The following is a 20,143-nucleotide window of genomic DNA, read 5'->3' on the forward strand; positions in this document are numbered from 1 at the left end:
CGCATCTCGTTTTCACTATCACTTATTCCATTTCCCAGATACATAATGTATATATTTGTTCGATAAATTCTCCCATGAAATATTTCCTCTAGTAATTAAAAATTAATCAACTTTTGAATAATTCAGTATTCTCGATCGTGTCACCAGGAACGATTAGTAATTTAAAGTTATTTCGTTTTTTGATGACTGATTTTGCTTTGATTGATGATTTTGAAAAGCCGTTTTTTAAATTTATTAATATACATAATTTATTTAATCTGTTCAATCACACAGTTGCAAAGGATAAAGAAATATGATAAAACAATTCGGTACGATATAATAATTTATTCATTACAAATGCACAAATAAAGAAATAATACGTCATTAATACATACAGCGATCTATCGAGTTGGTCATTTGCAGATGTAGTATCGCAGGGCGTATCTTCCTACTTTCGATAGAAATACAAACTATGAAATGTATACAATCGTATTTACGCACAAAATAACACTAAATTTTAGGTCTGTGAAAGACGCGCTTGTGCGCTTTGAAGACGTGTCTCTTTCGTTCTCGACAATTATAAAATACATATGTCTAAAGTCCACGATGGTAAATTGCACGCGTGAGGAACACTCAATTGATTCATGTGCAGGGTCACCGGTTCGTGTCAAGCCTCCGACGCGGACAGTCCACTCAAATTAATTAATAATTCCGCTAGATTAACGATCGGGTCTCTTTCATCATCTCGATTGATTAAAATCGAATTATAGAGACTATTTGTTATGCACACAGTTACACGCGAATACGACGACTGTATAAATGGAATTTTTATTTATTTAAATAGATATACAAAATTATGAAGAGTTAAAATATTTATTCTTGAATAAATGGGCTCTCTTGATTAATCAACGTAAACTTTTTCTCTAGTCTATTTCGGATTAAAATATACAACAGTGTGTAATTCTAAATACTAGAATAATTTACATACCATTCAGATAAAAATTCACATAATATACATCGGTTGTAAATATTTGACGAGGAAACGAGAGTTTCAATAAATCACGTTTCTTTCTTTTCGATATCTGATGGCGAATAAACAGTCGTGTATTTTTACAAATAACACAGACATAGTGCAGAGAAAAGTTTATTCCTACTTTTGTTGTATTTCGTCGATTGACAACCGGTCGCGCGTCGCACTTATCAAATTCTTCTAACGCGTTATCTATACAACATTTTTTTACTCACATCACAACAATATATAGAACTTTCTAACTCCTAACACATAGTTTCCCGAAGCTTATATATATATTTACCATGGTGATCTCTTTCGAATAGTGTTATACTTATATATTTCTCATATTATAAGAAATGTTTTCGTGACTACATGGTAAAAAAAATTAATTTTTATGGAAAGAGTAGACAATTATCATTTATCGTAGCCTTCAAGAAATATCTTTATATAATTACGTAAAGTGTTTTAATCTTTAAAAAACAAGGCTTCGAGAACACTCTGTTTCTAACAATGAATACCCATTGCTCTATATAATAGTTTCTCTAGAAATCGATATCTTCAGCTCGAGAGGCTCAATTACAATCTCAGTTCAGAAATCTATTCTAGAGTTTGGTCAGAATTCTTACACGTTATACTGAATAGCCTCGAGATTACATATCTAAAGTACTCCATTAATTACGTAGATGCGGTGAAATCCACGTTATATCTAATGATAGTATACATCTACGCTAGAGAAAGTCGTTTGGACGTATCTGGCATTTGTGCAAAGAAAAAAGAAAAGAAAGAGCTCGTTTGAAGTTTGAAGAAGAAATTTCTGTAAAACTTTACGCTCACTTAACTTATCGCGTTATAACAACTTGCACCTTGAAAATTGTCGAAAATTACATTCTCTTTATCATGGTAGATATTTTGTTGAGGGAACGAGAATCTTTATTAGTGTGCATTCAAGTATTAAAATTTTATTTTAACGTCGATTTAAAAGGTAGCATTTGCAGATATCACAATGCATGTTATTAATTTTTTTTTTAATAATTAAATAGAACATTTCATTTTTTGTCTTTAATATTTCATTCTCTCCTTTCGGATATATTCTAAAAATAAAAAAAATATATGAAAAATCAGTACGATGAAAATTGATTCGGAGATTATTCGTATACACGTTTTTATAGAAAACTGTTCTGTAGAAAATATCACGCGGAAATGTCAAAGAAAATATCATCGGTTACGAGAGGCCAAATAATACAGAGCGTGTTATCGAAGTATCGATCGAAGCAGGAAAGTGTATGAGAAAAACGATCTTTGAAACGGTTAAGCGATTTTCTCAAGTTACCGGATAAAAAGAAGAAGAACGCTAGATTGAAACTTTATCGTAACGTGATAACGTTACGATATAAATGGATACCAAGGCGCGAAAAAAGCAGAGATAACAAAGTTAATTATGGTAAATGACGCGCATAATTGACGCGAAAGAATTATCCAGTCTAATATAAAAGTTTAGAAAGGCGTGCGCGCCTTAAAAAGAACGTAAAAACTCATATTTAGAGTTTTATATATTTGCAAAAAAATAAGATAATTGTTTGCTTTTCGAATGAGACTTGAAGCTCTGATTTGTAATTTATGGCACGATAAAGGATCAAATCGTGCGATCCGTGAACGCTCGTAATAGTCGTAAATCACTGCAGTTTCATTCGATGCGAGAATTTTCTGCTTGGGAACACTCTGATGAGACACTTTTATTTGTCCCGAGTTAAAGCACTGAATGAGTAACGAAAACGACATTCCGGTCGATAGCATTCGTGATCGGAACACCCAATACAATTGGTTTAAAAGACATTCAAATATATTGCAAATATATATAAAATATATATTGATTTTTAGATTCGCTCAACGTAAAAAATATATAATTCAAATTACTATGTATTTTTTCTAGGTTTTTCGAAAAATATTCATAAATTATGCCCGTGATAAAAATAGCTGAATTAAAAAGGAATTGATGAAGTAATCGAAAATGCATTTTATAAAATATATTGTATAATGATGATCTGCAACGCAGTGAAACTATATTTTTCAAAATTGACGCTATTCTACAATCACTGAATTTTTTTCGATCTCATTTTATTTCCATTCATTTCTGCTTTTATTTTATCAGCTTTCACGTTAATCGAGAATTTGTACAAAAAATGAGATTTTTTTCTCACAGAATGAGCAATACATATTATAGCCACAATTTTTGTTCCACATTTAAATTTCAAAAATTACGTATATGTTTTCATAAATATATCAATTGGTTTGAGGGTGTGTCTATTTTTGGCAGTTAAACTGCTTAACACATAATTACCTTTCAGTACGCTTTAACTAATTGTAAGCCAGCAACGTTATATCGCTTTTTAAAAACACCGCTTTAATACTGTTGGGAAACTCTTTCGAAGATACTTACAGAATAAGACTAATGGTCCATCGACTAAACTCTCGTACACACATACACCACGTTACTATTAGATACAAAGCCTGGATGCGTTTGGAACAAATCACAATTTATTGAACCTCAGTACTACTGCTTACTTTTCTCGAATAGCTATTACGTATTACAGATTCGTGTAACATTACATTACGTTGTTGTCCTCTGTTTGGATAGACGTTTTTCTCAAGTCTTTAAGACAATCCTCCCCCTATCTGGAAAATCTTTACTCTTTGTCTGTGCGTAATAGTGCGAAATGTGTTTTTCCTTTCAGGAAAAGCTCAGCCTGCTATCTTATAACGCGTAATATCAGCTAGGCTTTGCATTACGCGAACGAGAATGTATTCCATAAAAAAGGATGAAAACAGAATGATAAAATTTTACGTTCAAAGGAGAATCGATATTTCCTTATAAATATGTATCTCGTTCAATAATGCGCGCAAGAGATAATCTTTCTCTACATTTTATATTTAATTTTGATTGCTTTAATCCCGATATTATTATACACAGAGAGAATTTTCTCTTAAAATTTACCCTCAAAATCATGATAATCGTGGAACAATATAGTATTGGAAAAAGTATTTACAAGAGATTCTCTGATTAAATATTTACCACAACAAAAATATTAATATCTACTGCATCAATAAGATATAAAATATCGATTAATTTTACTCTGTACATATTAGTATTTTTTATTGTGATAAATATTAAATATTAATCAGAGAAAATCTTACAAAATTCTTCCAATAATATTGTCCCACGATTACCACTGATTTTCAGGATAAATTCTAAGAGAAAATTCTCTCGGTGTACTTTATTTAATAAACTTAAAAACGTTCATAATTTCTTTTTAATTGATTACTTTTTCGGAGAGGAGATATAATTAAAGATTTTCAAGTTTGACGCGCGTAAATTTGTTTCCACATAGCTTCTGTGTTGATGCAGAATATACTCTGATTAATATTTAATATTTATCACAATAAAAAATACTAATATGTACAGAATAAAATTAATCGATATTTTATATCTTATTGATGCGATAGATATTAATATTTTTGTTGTGGTAAATATTTAATCAGAGAAACTCTTACAAAATTCTCCCAATAATATTGTCCCACGATTACCACTGATTTTCAGGATAAATTCTAAGAGAAATATCTCTCGGTGTACTTTATTTAATAAACTTAAAAACGTTCATAATTTCTTTTTAATTGATTACTTTTTCGGAGAGGAGATATAATTAAAGATTTTCAAGTTTGACGCGCGTATAAATTTGTTTCCACATAGCTTCTGTGTTGATGCAGAATATACTCTGATTAATATTTAATATTTATCACAATAAAAAATACTAATATGTACAGAGTAAAATTAATCGATATTTTATATCTTATTGATGCGATAGATATTAATATTTTTGTTGTAGTAAATATTTAATCAGAGAAACTCTCTTTTTCGGAGAGGAGATATAATTAAAGATTTTCAAGTTTGACGCGCGTATAAATTTGTTTCCACATAGCTTCTGTGTTGATGCAGAATATACTTTGCATCCATTTCGTCATATTCTGTGACTTTCAGAGGCTCCCCCTTTGTTTCCGGAGTATGTAAGAATTCACACGGTGATGTAGTAAGCCCGCGGCTTGCCTCTCGACGTGGTTGGACTGAATAGTATTCCTGGTGTCGTCGGGCTAAATGACCAGGATGCCCATGAAGGCGGCGGAAACATACGTCAGGACGTGCAATATCCTTCGTGACGCTTGCGACACTTTTCACGGGCGATGTAGCATAATGCTATGGTGATCAGGATCGCTATGGTGATCCCCATGCCTATGCTGATCCATATGATCTCCTCATTTAAGCCGCTGTAGCCTTTTCCTGGAACCACACGCTGAATATATTATACTTTTCTCCCATGCATTATATTATTGCACATTCTGATGTGATTCAAATATGATATTCTTACCTAGAGGATATTTTTAGATAAGTCTTTGTGTGTATGTATGTATTATATGAGGCGTATCGTAAAATTTTGCGGCAAAAAGGCATTCGTAAAAAGGAGGAATTTTAGAACTTCTATTATTTTGAGAAAAACACTACGCATTCGTATCTTTTATAAAATTAGAGTGATAATGCTTTTATAATAATATTTTACAATAATATTTTGACAATATTTTTATCATAATACAAAATAAAGGGAAGCTTGGTTGGCATGCAAGGAAATATGATTTGCGAAAATTTTATTTCCAAAGCCTATGTATTGTTTCCATTTTCATAGTCATATCCTGCTTCAAAAATTTTACGTTTATAAGTCTGCTACTCTTAAGCTATCTTTATAACTTGTCATTCTATGAAACTTAGTTTTCCGCCTGTCATAACAAGTAAGCCTGTCTCCGTTTAAAATAAACTCATAGAAGAACTCGTTGATTTAAAAAGATATTCAAGTATGAGCTCGTGAAAGATCGATTTAAGAAGATTTAGGAAGCGTGCCGTAAGTTTCTTCAATCTGATCTTAAGATCCAGCTATATACAAACTCATTTTAAATTTGAGTTATGAATACTGCTCGCGCAGAGAGTTGTTTCTTGATGAAGTAATGCGGCGTTTTTAGGTCAGATTTCATAAAGCGAAAATACCACATTTGTTTCAGCTGTCATAATTTTATTGTGTTAAAAGATTTAAATGTTATATTTTTGCATATTATCGTCCAAAACAATTTATGTAAATTGTGCGTTTTAATATTCTGAATATTTAGAGATCAGTAAATCATGTCGAAGCAAATACTTGGAGAAAATCCAATCTTAAGTAAATGCTAAAAATCGAGGTGACATAGAAAATTTTGGTAAATTATGAGTGAAAGAGAGGAAGAGGGCATCATTGCCAGCTGGCCCAGGGTTAGTATGTTCGGAAATTATCTGCTAGATTCGGCAAACATTAGCACAATTCCGATATTGATTTCAATATTATATGTCGTTGCCAAAAGTGTGACTTGTATTTAACTATCTACTTCGGGATTCGTGTCATGCAATAGACGGATCTTCTCGAAGAGAATAGAAAGTTCACAGAAGGTCTTGTCTCCTGACAGTTGTCTGACGTTATAGTGGCGTAATAATATTAGTAATATTGCGTGTGTGCAAGCTTTATGTATGTTCAATTTTCTGTACCAATTTAGTTTACATTCGACTCTTTGATATTTCCTTTTTGGCAAGAATAAATGTACAATGTAAAATTTATTATACATAAATCATAATTTTTTTATATACTATATGAGATATATCTCGCGCGTGTATATAGAAAAAATATATTACAGAATTATAATACATTACAGAAAAATATTTTACGTAATCAAAGCACAACAATTAACGCAGCCAAGCTTTGAAAGGAATAAAATGACATTTCAAATAACAATATAATTTTGCAGGCAGTTCAATTATATATAGATATCATAATAAAACATTTTTAATACGTCATAGAAAACATGAAAAGAAATAACATTAATATTCGCATCCTCTTTTTCTCGAAAGGACTTCAATTCACGTTTAGAAAAAAAAAAAATTTATTCGGAAAAAATAAAATAAATTATACTGAAATAATATCAAAAATTTTCTATATATCACATATATAGAATATATAGAATATATTCGATATATAGAACACGATATATAGAAATAATATTACGGTATATCGTATACAGGAAGAAAAGCCCTCTCGACCATTTGTTAACAGAATTACGCCACCAATTGCCAACAATGGTTTATTTCGCCACAATCATACCGAAGCAATTTCTATACTTCATTTACATTGATATGCATCACGAATTTTGCGTGCCCACAGAATATCTCATTATTAACATGAAAAATTGCTTTGGCGTCGACGTGGCCATCATATATACCTAATAGAACGATATCCACATCCATATTACCATTGTAGTGGGAGCTGTATATCCCGACTTTACCAGCGACTCGTCCACCGACCGGCATCTTTGTATCTTTTCTTCTCGATTTGTCACCTGGAACGGAAATTCTCTCACTTTATCGTAGACGAGAGTTCAAAGGATATCATCGACTAGCAGAACGCGTAGCAATGTTTCCCCTTCCTTCCTGTTTCCTATTTATTTCCACCTTTTTCACATTATGTATTTCATCTAATTTCCTCTCGCTCTTTACTTTTTCTAGGATCTTTCCAGTCCTTTAGACATCCTATTGTATTTCTCTTCTTGCAAATTTTGCAGACCTTACATTTACATTGAATCACATTATTAAAATGCACTCTACTTTGCCAGTTCTCTATGTTATTTAAGACAATTTTAGTACATTTTATTTAAAAAAAATTATATAACTCGTTCTTTAGACCTTCATAAATTATAGGCCATATAAAACTGTTTTTTTTTTTTAGTTTTGACATTTTGATGCAGAAAAACAATTATTACATACAAGACTACACAATTGCTTATGTATAAAATGCATGGAAAGTGAGAGTGGCAATAATTGTATTCACATATAAAATATTCTTTAAAAATTTCCATTTCAACGATAATGATATTCATCGAATATTCGTCACGTGCACATTTCAGCGCCGCATTCGAGTTCCATTTTAAGGAAACGAGCGGAAATCAGAAAATGACAAATAGAGTAAACGAGGAAAGGTTCTTGACAAATCGGCTTTTTTCCACTCTGCTCGTTGTTAGAAGGTATTTTCTCAATGCTTCTCATTCTCAATGACATTATAATTTGAAAAAGAAAAGTATTCTATTATTTATACTGAGAGGAGATTTATTTATTTGTGTTTAATTTTGTTGTGATTGAAAAAATACAAAAATATAAAACTATATATATTTAAAAAATAATAAGAGTAAAATTATAATAATTTACACGTTAAATTCTCTCTAGAGATTTATTAAGCAAATATAGTAAGAGAATCATGTGAAAAGACTGATAAATGTATATATAAATGCATGTTTTATCAAAATTTTCTTTCTTTTTTAAATATTTGAGAAAACAGCTTTTATAACTTGCATAATTAAACATTTGTAATTTATGGAAAGAAGATATTTCATATTTCGAAGCAAAGAGATAACGTGAAAGTACACACAAACTTTATTACTGTTACTTTATTACTTTATCTCCTTATTACGTTAGTAATAAAGCACTTTATTACGTTATCACTTTATTACTTTATCACTTTAAGTATTTTTATTTTATTTTACAAGAAAATATACGTCTGTCTCTGTATGCTCTTGTTGTATCATCATTTCTTGCATCTTTAGATGCTATTTATTTCTGAATTATTCTACAATCTGACTTTTATTTATCGCTCGTGACTATTTATTATTGATCCCTATAAGAGCAAACGTTTAAGAATACGTCTAGATTCCCTTTTCCCATCGTTTCCTCAAATTTTCCTCCATCGGTGTCCCCAAATGACTGATGCTGCGGTACACAAGAGATAAATCGGGGACCGTAGAAGCTTCCTGATTTTCTTTGAATTTCTGGACGTGACTTTTGACTCCCGAGTTCTTTGCGCCGCTATCGAAAAGCTTTCTTCGAGCAACGACGAAAGGTTTGCGGCCCTGCGACGTCAGCATCGATCAAAGGATTTGCTTGTAGAAAGCGGCACACCGACGGAAGTGAGTCTACCGTACGGAAGAAGGATTCGGAAGGAAGGGGTTTGTCACATCACCGCATTCTCTCATACGACCCAGAGATGAGACGTCGTTATGTGTACCTCGTAGAGTCAAAAGTAGGATGCTGCAGGTGCATCTCTCTTCAACTCCGTCTAACCGCCGAACATTTTCCCCTTTGCGATTCCCGCTCGGCCAAGCTGGAAAGCAATTTTCAGCTGATTACAATATCGCTTTATATATTGTAACATGTTTGCGCCAAATAAGTCCGCTCAGAATTGAGCGAGCGCAATAACAGCGAGGAAATTACAGCGACTGTCATTTACGATGCTCGCTATATAAAAGTATAATTGTTATTGCAGAGCGTTTATTGTATAATGCAAAATTGCTGCTTATTATTTAGTATGCAACATTGCTGTATTATAACTTTAATACCATAAGTGCATACACGTGTGCGTATATAAATGTAGCTGCATTGTATTAATTTACTGTATATACGGTGTGTTGTAATATACGTATATTGTGTTATTGAACTGATGGAAAGAATTTTTTTACATTTTTATCATAAACTATAATATAAGAATTTTCATATTTTATACTTTATAATATATAATGAAACCGAAACAGTAAATACTCTTTACATACAAATGTTATTTTTTTTGCTATTAAATAAAATGAGAATCCGCTATCGCATATGCATACCGCAAAACATTTTTCTCTGATCTTCTCTCGCTGAAATTCACTAGTATCTGGTCTGAACAAAGAATAAAGCTGAAGATGTAATCAAACGATCTAACGCGATCTCGTGTTCCTTCAAGCCGAACGCTTCTTTAAACAGCGCCGAAAGCGCCGTTTTTCGACGGAACAAAAAGATTATTTGAATTGTTTGGATGACTTCCATTTATAAGGTTTTGCGGACACTTCTTCATTAATTGAGTGAAATCGGACTTTAATTTCAGTTAAAAGCTAGTGAGAAGTTAGGGAAAAAAGTTTGATCTATTTTTATTTAATTGCAATCATAATGAAAACTGTTCATTAAAATACGAAATGTTTACGAAATGCTGCAAAATATTTTCTAAAAAATGTTTTATGAACGATAAAAAAGTGTATATATGATCAAAAAGATCTTTTCGGATTGTAAACTTCTTTTACGTTTATAAAAATTTCAGTGGATAAAAAAACAGCACATAGACCACCATCATGCACATCTTCTATCCTTTAAAAGCAGATCGCACTTTTAGATATTAATATCTTGAAAAAAAAATAAAAAACGAAAAACCTAGATTTATCTTATTCTCTGTCCATACAGCAACGAGCTTTTTCATTATTAGCTTGTCGCGAATCAATTCCGACCTTGCTCGAAACTATCTCCAAGATGCAATCAGCACAGACGTCTTTGGGATCTCAGTTCAAAATATTCTAGAATTCGAAATCCATTCCGGAATCGGTCGCGTCGTTCCAAAATTTAAATAAAATACGAAATGTTTACAAAATGCTGCAAAATATTTTCTAAAAAATGTTTTATGAACGATAAAAAAGTGTATATATGATCAAAAAGATCTTTTCGGATTGTAAACTTCTTTTACGTTTATAAAAATTTCAGTGGATAAAAAAACAGCACATAGACCACCATCATGCACATTTTCTATCCTTTAAAAGCAGATCGCACTTTTAGATATTAATATCTTGAAAAAAAATAAAAACGAAAAACCTAGATTTATCTTATTCTCTGTCCATACAGCAACGAGCTTTTTCATTATTAGCTTGTCGCGAATCAATTCCGACCTTGCTCGAAACTATCTCCAAGATGCAATCAGCACAGACGTCTTTGGGATCTCAGTTCAAAATATTCTAGAATTCGAAATCCATTCCGGAATCGGTCGCGTTGTTCCAAAATTGAATTTTCGACGAACGTGCGCCCGAATTCGAGGTCCTTTTGCGTCACAACCGCACGAGGCAGAGCCTTCGAGCTTGATTCTTGAAACAGATTCAGCTAATAGACTCCGAGGCACGATTAATCCCTAGACGGTCTCCTTAATCAAGTCCCTCGCTTATGTTATCAAATCAACAAGTTAGCTTCGTTATCCCGTCACGAGCACGCATCGCGCGGTCCTTTGTTTTCCACAATTAACGTGGATTCTCTCGTCAACAGTACGGACCGCGATATTCATGAGCCATACATCCGGGGGTGGATGCTCTCGTTGTGTTTCCCGCGAACGTTTTGCAGAGACGGCCAAACTGTCATGTGACTGCATACAAATGCAGCTGATGCGGTATCGCGCTTTGACGCGTCCGCAAATTAATCCGCGAGGAAATCCGTTCGCGGTTTATTAATTAACGACGCCGACATTGTTTCTGGAAAGCTTCGCGGTGCGCGAATCCAACCAGGGGCGGTTCGACGCGAGAGATCAGCCAAGTCTCGCGGTCTCTCCGTCGTGGGAAATTGCATCGGGCGTTGGATGCCGTTATCGCTTCATCATATAGGTACGTGAGGTTCATCATATTCGCGCCATTATCCAATGAATATTTCCTAATATTACTGAAACATAATTATCGAGCGAGAAATTAACGAGAAAATGAAGAGAGCAATATCAAGAATTTTCCAGCTCCCAGAGTTTCGAGAAAAAAATGTATGCACCAGTTTTGCATATTATTATATGCATTATTATGCCCGAATAATGATTTTTATGTATAGAATATGTTATCGTATTATCGGACATTCCATATATCTGCGGTATATTAAATTATGTAATACAAGTATTTTCTATTTCATTTTTTTTCTTAAACGATTAATTATATATTTAAAAAAATTGGTTAATTTGACTAATTTTTTCAACTAAATATTATTTTGTGAATTAAACACACGCACATAAAAATATTTAAATAAAATATAATATATTAAATCTACCAAAATATGTATATTTGACTCATACATATATGTTCAATTAACAAAATAGTAATTTAGTTGAAAAGTTTAGTCAAATTAACCATTTTTTTTCAGTGTACGGAATATGAAAATATATTGCATATTTGTATATATTACAAATATTAATATCAAATTATATATTTTTTGAAATTTTTTTACATTATATATATCAATGTAATAAACAGAATTCTATCTAAATTTTGTCATGAATTATAGATTGTTTCAAATGGATTCAAGGTAGAATATGTATGTTGCATAATATTCTTAAATTATTCTTCCGCTTTTACGAGTCTAAATTAGCATTTATCGAAGAAGTGTCCTTGCCCGGAGCAATTTCACCGTTATTTCATGTTTAATAAAAAGTTAGTTATTGAAACAGTGGCTGTTCCAATTAGCAAAATTAGTGAACACTTTATTGCTCGGAGCTACGGATGCTGTGTGTTCTACGACCTACGTCGATATTTAGCTTACAGTGGCAAGAGACGGTCCTGAAAATGGAAATAAAATGCAGTTTGCTTATAATATGCAGCAGTATGACCTTCTTTTTCATTTTCATTGGGATGCATTTACATTCGTCAAAATATATATGCTAATAATTGAAGGTCTCCTAATTAAATCTCTGCAAATTATACCGAAGAAGAGCATTATCTATCCACTATACTCGTTTGCGAATATCGAGAAACCTTATCGCAAAACTTGAATATCGTCCCGATAATAAACTTTAATTAACTGATTTATAAAGGCCAGCTTATATAATTCTAAACTTCAAAACGAATTTAATTAGTCGGAATAGCATTTTCCTTTGTACGTCAAAGCACTTGTTTCCGAGTTATTCCACGCGTTACTATTTTATCAAAGGCTTCGGTAATTATGATTCTTATTATTATTACTGACAGAGGCTACGAAGTACACTCGCGTTTGTAGATCGCAACCTTTGCCTCGCACACGCTCTGCATTTTGCACAAGGGGGATTTTAATAGTAACTGCGATGCAGTTTCAAAATTAATTTACATACAGAGTTCTATTCAGTTAAAGCTCGCATTTGATAATTCCTCGAGATTTCTACATAGTTTTGATAATATTATAATATCAGAATCCACCTAAACACGCGCGCGCGCATTCACACAGATGTACGGAATTCATATACATAGTTTTGGCATCTTTCGAATTTGCGAAAGGCGACGTAATCCGGGAAAGCGACAACATTTTTCACGAGTTCTCTTCGTAACTGTGCGACGGGCGTTTTAACGTGTTATCACGAGAATAACAAAGAGACGTCGAGGGTCTTTGTTTCCGCAAAGACGCGAGTTGTTAATGAGTGAACAGTATACCGGTTGTCTCCGCGACAGAGGATGAGAGCTTTTGTTCGCCGTTTGTTGCGTGCCCTCGTGAATGCGATCGACAACGCGTCTGACGTCATTGTTCCACTCGTCAACGTCATTGTCAACGATGAACCACCCAATACGGCTATTCACTATTCCTAACAGCTATAGTGTCTGCTCTTCTGTGTTTCTCTACGATAATTGATCGAGCGCGATTCCTAAACGAGTTTCGCATTCATTTTTACGTTTCATTTCTCCGAGAAGACGCGAATGTCAAGAAAGCTCTCCGTTTAACGCGTGCACTCGTTAGAAACTTTATTCTGAAAAAACTTCATTTATGAAAAATGTCTGAATAAGTAATATTTAAAAAAGTAGTATTAAAAAAAACTTTTAGAAAAGAAAAGTATTATAATAGGTTTCACAACTTTATATTGTTTTCATCGCGAAGAAGAACGCCTGGGCATCTGTGTGTTTGTTTAATTTATAATTTTGTAAATTTAAATTATGAAATTGAAATAATTGTTTAGTGTTTTAATAATTTAATTTTTATAAAATTATTAACATAATGAAAAATACTGCATCTGTTTTTTTCTTTAAAATATTATTTTGTAAAGTTTTAAAAATGTAATATGAATATATATATATTATCAATGCAACAGAAGTATGTTCTAAGAAAAATGATTTTGAAAATAATACGATGATAAATAAAACATGGAAGTGTATTTTCAGGTAAAAAAAAAAAGAAGAAAATAGACTACGACTAAAATCTTTTTTACTTTTGTTTATATTTAATGTACCCAGGCTAGTATCTCAAACTCACAAACAGTGGATTTTATATCACAAGCCAGCCAAGGAACATGGATACTAACTTAATCGTATATCGAACGCCATTTACGTTCGTTCCACGTCTATTTCGGGTGAATAATAGAACCGCAGGATCCTCGATGTTACTAAGGAGGAATAGCTTTACCCAATTGGCTTAGTGCTTTAATGTAATTGCATCCATTGTCACGACAATTTATCCGATACTGTGATTCAATTTTTCAAAAAATTTATAGTTTGACAAACGCTGTGCGACATTTTTAACTTTTTTATTACATAAAGAATATGTATACATATTCTTATAAATAGGTAATATATATAAATATATATATATATAAATAGGTGCATATACGAGTAGATAAATGTTATATTTTTTATCTTCACTTAATTATGAACGTACATTTTATTTTATACGCTGAAAGAAAAATTTGTTAACTTGATTACTTTTCAACTAAATATTATTTCGTTAATTTAAGATATAAAAAAATATTTAAATTAAATAGAACATGTTAAATCTACCAAAATGTATATTTGACTTAACTATACTAATATACATATATTCAATTAACAAAATAGTAATTTAGTCGGAATGAATTAGCAGTAAAGGTTTGAGTCAAGTTAACAATTTTTTTTTATTCGATGTATATAAAAATATGATTTATTAGATGTATCTCGCACGTGAATATTTTATGATATAATATAAGTCATAAAGCAAGCGCATGGAAATATACGACTGGATGCAATTTCGGTAATAATGTTACGTTTAATCCTTTACTGGATAACAAGATGATAGAGCAAGTATTACGGCGTGCTCTTGGACGTGGCACAGCATGCATAAACAAGACATTATCTCCAGATATTGTCAAAGCACGTACCCTCAAACTTTTCTGTTTAACTACAAGCAGATAACTTTGAGTCTCTCGCCACCACGAGACTAGAGAGAATTATTAGTTTTATTGTTTGTGATTAAACAAAAAAAACTTTACGCGAAACTCTGATTTATACAACAAGATTTTGCTGGTATTAAATGTCGAGTGTGTATCGAGAATGTGAAATAATATTCTTTCTTTTACGATTGTCGAAACGTGAGAAAAATTAATAAAAAGCAGGTGTAAAATATAGAGGCTATCATAAATATAGAGAATATCAATTTTCTCTTATTTTTGTATGCGCGAGAAAACGTTTGTTTGATACACTTGAATAAAGATAAAACCACAGCAATGCCCTTGTTATTCAAGTAACGCGTAATATCTCGTGTTGGAGAGAGAGGGAGAAACATACACATACGTACGATATATACACGTATTATACGAACACTAAAGCCAGTCGTTAAGGGATGAGTGTCGAAATAATATCACAAGAGGACTGACATGAGTACCCATATATCGTATTGAGTGAGAAAGAATGATTTATATTACATATATAAGTTTATATATTTATATGCGTATGCATAAATACATATAAAAATATATATAATATACATATGATAAAAATTAATTGATTTAATTCATTAATTAATGTTTTAAATGTAATTAATTGTTTAATATCTTGCTCAAGAAATTGTTCTCTCGAAAAGTGAAGATATAATTTTATAATTACACGTTAACTGCACAAAAGGCATCGAGAAACTGGGCATGCAAGCTGTCGACCAGGATATATATATGTATATATATATATATATATCTTTCTCTACGAATCCGTTGATGAGTTTGGAGTAATTTTGCTCTTTAGCGAATATTAAATTGAACTCGCTAAAGATATTAAATTATCAACGATATCAGAAAAGAGATCTGATATAGTAATGGAGTAATGTTGCAGTTGTGGAAAATTTCCGCTCTACACTCTATAATGTAATGTAGTTAACTTTCGTCTTCCTGTTAGAATGAATTAGCAGTAATTCTCTGAATACTATCATCCACATCGAATCGTTAACAAGAAAATATATATATATATATATTCTCTCATTCTCTATCTTTCTCATGTACCGATAAAAACTTTTTCCAATACCATGCTCGTCGTATATAAATGGACTGCATGTGGAGAAACCGCAATAATTCGTTTCATTTTTACACCGAACTATCCTGGAACGGTTCGGTCTCGCAAATATACGGTTCCAAAGTCTCAGCGGAATTCGCTGTAAAAAGTTCAACGAATCTGTAATTTCGTTTAATCGGAAAATATTTTTGCCGAAAATATTTTTGCAGAAATCATTTCGCTCGTTGCGCTAATATTAATTTCAATTCGCAATTCCGGGTCAATGTTGATTCATTTTTCATTCATTACACTCGGGGAAAAAATGGATATATTTATATTTATATTTATTAAATTTTTCACTAAAATGCGATATCAAAGTTCAATCACGAGTAAGCGAAATTGGACTGTCGCGTATATCTCTAATATTATTTTTTTATATATGTACGCGAGAGCAAAGAGATAAAGGTTATTAAAATTCGATAAAATCGACGTATATAAATCTCTTGTAAATTGATTGAAATTGACGCGATATATAAAGATAAAGCCAGTTTGCGATAACACGAGAGCAAACGCGATTTCCTGTGACACAGTATTTTTAATACAGTATTTTTAATTTCAGATGCGTACGTCGGAATGAGGCGGTTTTGTAAAATTCAATAGTAATATCCAGCGCGGTTTCTCTGTTATGCAAATGCAGTACGCAGTGCATCGAACAAAGTAGGTACGGTATGTGTCGCAAAGTTATTTGCGCGACCCGTCACAAAGTAAATGCCTTGATAAAACGCCTCGACGTCGACGAGAGTTAGCTAAATAAAGTTCAAAACTGGCGCTAGAAAAATCATCTCTCGCGCGTGAACGCGCGCGTATACAAAAGTCAATTAGCAAACTTTGGAACATCCAACATTCGCTCGAAACTACATCACGTTCGATTCATCACGTTCGACTAAAAGTATTCGGGGCTTCACTATATTATTTCAGAGGTTTTAACTCCAATCTTATTTCGCGTGCTTCGTGTCTCTATTGCACCTTTCTCGGTTGACCTTTATTTTTCGGCTTTTTTTGCGGGAACGTGTTTGTTTTTTAACACCGCGCACAGAGAAAAAGAGTTTTATTCGGCTGGGCTAAAAATATAACACGGCGTCGCTGACGATGGGCTAAGGCCGAGCCCGCGGATTTCGACAGATCGATGAAAATTCAGAAACGAGGCGTTGTCCCCGGGGCTCCAGACAGACCGACGACTGTTGTTTGCGGTGATGTTAGACGTGGTTTTGCACGTCGTAAAATTACAGGTCGTATCGTGTTAGCCGGCGTCGACGAGTCGATCAACCGGCTCTCCGGAAATTCGCCGGAAATATGATTACTGATTAATACCCTTCTATATCTCTGTCGCGACTCCGTTCCGCCGAACAACTCTCATTCTCGTCGAACAACTCTCTACGATCGGATAGCGATTTCACAATATTCACTGATACGTATTCCGATACGTATCCCTTGTTGCGCTCGTGATGATACATTGTGTATTGAAAATTGATTTGAACAAAATTGGAAATTTTAATCATCGATTAAAGTTCTTTCTTGAAAGCTCGATGCACTTCCGGGAGATTACTGTGTTCGGATCCGTTTACCCGTCGGATCAAAATGAAAGGTAAACATATATGCTTATATATATGCAAATTTCTCGTTAAAAAGGAGGAACAAGATTTTTCAATTTATCATAGAAGGAGAGGTTATATTTTTTCTCCATTTAATATTTAATAGATCGTATCTGCTTTCTCATATTTTAGTAATTTTTGCGAAAGAAGATTTTTAATGAGAAACTCCATCATGTGCGATATATATATAGGAAAGTATTACTACGAAAAAATTGCTTTTTCAACGTGTCAGGTTCTAAAATTCTAGACGTGACAATCCTGCGAACGCCCGTTATAAACGTCGTTTTACAGTAGACTACTGTCGCTAATATCATCTCTGGAGTGACATTGAGACCCTTACATGTCACCCTTTTAGAGACTCTTTTCGTGAGGCACTTTAAACTTAACAGGATAAAAGATCGTATTCTTTGGAGTTTGAAAAGTTTGTGCGCAAAATTTAATCACAAATGTGTATCGCCGAAAATATTATCTCAATATTTTCTTATATTATACATTGCAAATAAATATAATAAATATATATATACATTGTATAATCTCTCTTCATAATTAATGCTGAAAGATTAATGACTTGGAGTTGATTCATTGTTAACAATTCACGTCAGACAAATATCTTTTGTATTCATGAACGCAACAATTTCGGTAGCGGAATAAATTAAGCAGATGATTAATCGTTTCGCTGGGAGAAACAAGCATATATGTGAAAAATTGGCAATTCGCAAAATCGTTTTTTTTTTCTCATATTAGTGAAGGATAACAGAAGAATCAAAATCACGTTAAGTGAATTTCTTAATCTAAGGAGAGAGAGAGAGAGAGAGAGAGAGAGAGAGAGAGAGAGAGAGAGAGAATAAAGATTGTGCCAGATAAAAATCGAGTCGTCTCGATCAGATGAAACTGCATTCGCGCCAAGTGGGTGCCTCTCGATAAGGACGAGAGGCCGACGATTGCGCGCCAAGTAGTTCGAGCCGCTTTACGGACAGACGGAGGAACGCGTATATTACGCAGTAGTACAAGCGCGCGCTTCTCAGGCAGCCTCTTCTCCACAATGGAAAGCGCGGCTCTCGTCACGTGCTCTCTCGCGAATGAATTGAAATGTGGAACGTGACTATAGGTTACAACTATTCAGCAATATCCGGATCAATCCGAACAGGTGTTTTCGAGCAAGACAGACTTCACGAATGATCGACGATCAACGCTGTCGATTTACTTTGATGAATAATGAACGAAAGATAGATATTTAAAAATTAGAAAAGATTTCGAAATTTCGGCAATTTCATGTGTAATATGATATTTACAGAAATACATTTAAATATCATATTACACATGAAATTATGAATAAAATTTATATCCTAAATTTTGTTGCAAATTATAAATCACCTAAAATGAGTTTAACATATTTCATAGTTTTTGTAAGCTGTTAATTTCGTAATCTGTTTTAAAATAGCTTTTACAATGTAATTATGTGTGCATTACGCATATGGCTGTAACTGAAAATTGAAATTTACTCGACGCTGTAAGCAAAATCAATATATCTTTATATGCACGCTCGTTAAAATAAATTTTGCAATTTTAATCGTTGCTTTCCGCATGATCAAAGCTAAAACAATACAGCGACAAATGTTACATCGACGTATGGAAATATCGCGTATTTAAATTCACACTTTACGAATAAAATACACAGCATCTCGCATTGGTTTTCATTATGTTTGTGCATACATATATTATATTCCGTGACTGGAAGATAAAAAAGTAAAAATTTAAACGTTGCTCTGCAATAATAAATATTGATATGCTTTTTCGGCTACGCTCGTTAGAATTAAGGCATTAATGATAAGCTTGTAAAAAAGAGATTTAAAAATATAAGTAGGTGTTTATGCTTGTCCAGCGTGTGTAGCTAATTGCAGTGTATCTTTTTGTGATTTTTATTCTTTTTTTTTGGAATACACTACCAATACATATAAATTAAGAAGAAAAACACGCGCGCACGCGCGCATATATCACTGATTCTGAGCCAGATTCTCGATTATAAGCTCTGCTTATCAAATATATGCTTCGCGAGTCAAGTCACATAAGGCAATCATCCAGTTTTCTACCAGGTTGAAACATGCCAGACATAGTAAGATATATCGTTTGAACTGAAATATCGCTGCTATCTACCGCTGTCAGAAAAATGTGTAGCGATACATATCTTATTACTTCCATGTATGTTTACAAAAGAAAAATGATTGCGTACAATATAAAAGAATTAAGAATCACATGATAAATTTTATTTAATCAAGCACCAAAAGATTGCATTGAAATTAAACTCTCATATTATCGACGAATCTGAGTATACACACTGTTCATAATTAAATGGTATTCGTATATTTTAGATGTAGATTATTAAACG

The 20,143-nt window shown here is 32.8% G+C and overlaps 1 protein-coding gene across 3 annotated transcripts in view; it reads right to left on the bottom strand.

Annotated features, from left to right (window-relative positions):
• Positions 1–309: 309 nt before the first annotated feature.
• LOC114945326 (uncharacterized) overlaps positions 310–20,143 on the bottom strand; it is a 64,378-nt gene continuing 44,544 nt past the window's right edge. For 2 of the 3 annotated variants that reach the window (XM_085481938.1, XM_029321478.2), the window contains exons 2-4: positions 9,166–9,261; positions 7,334–7,450; positions 310–5,321 (exon numbers count right to left, since the gene is read on the bottom strand). In XM_085481938.1, the coding sequence (XP_085338064.1) occupies positions 5,176–5,321; positions 7,334–7,421 (234 nt within the window). In that variant the 5' untranslated portion in view covers positions 7,422–7,450; positions 9,166–9,261 and the 3' untranslated portion in view covers positions 310–5,175. The remainder of the gene's footprint in view (positions 5,322–7,333; positions 7,451–9,165; positions 9,262–20,143) is intronic. The other variant, XM_029321477.2, reaches the window with a different exon arrangement.

This window comes from Nylanderia fulva, unplaced genomic scaffold (assembly GCF_048542155.1).
Source record: "Nylanderia fulva isolate GAGA-0341 unplaced genomic scaffold, ASM4854215v1 Scaffold2, whole genome shotgun sequence".
Taxonomy (NCBI): Eukaryota; Metazoa; Arthropoda; class Insecta; order Hymenoptera; family Formicidae; genus Nylanderia; species Nylanderia fulva.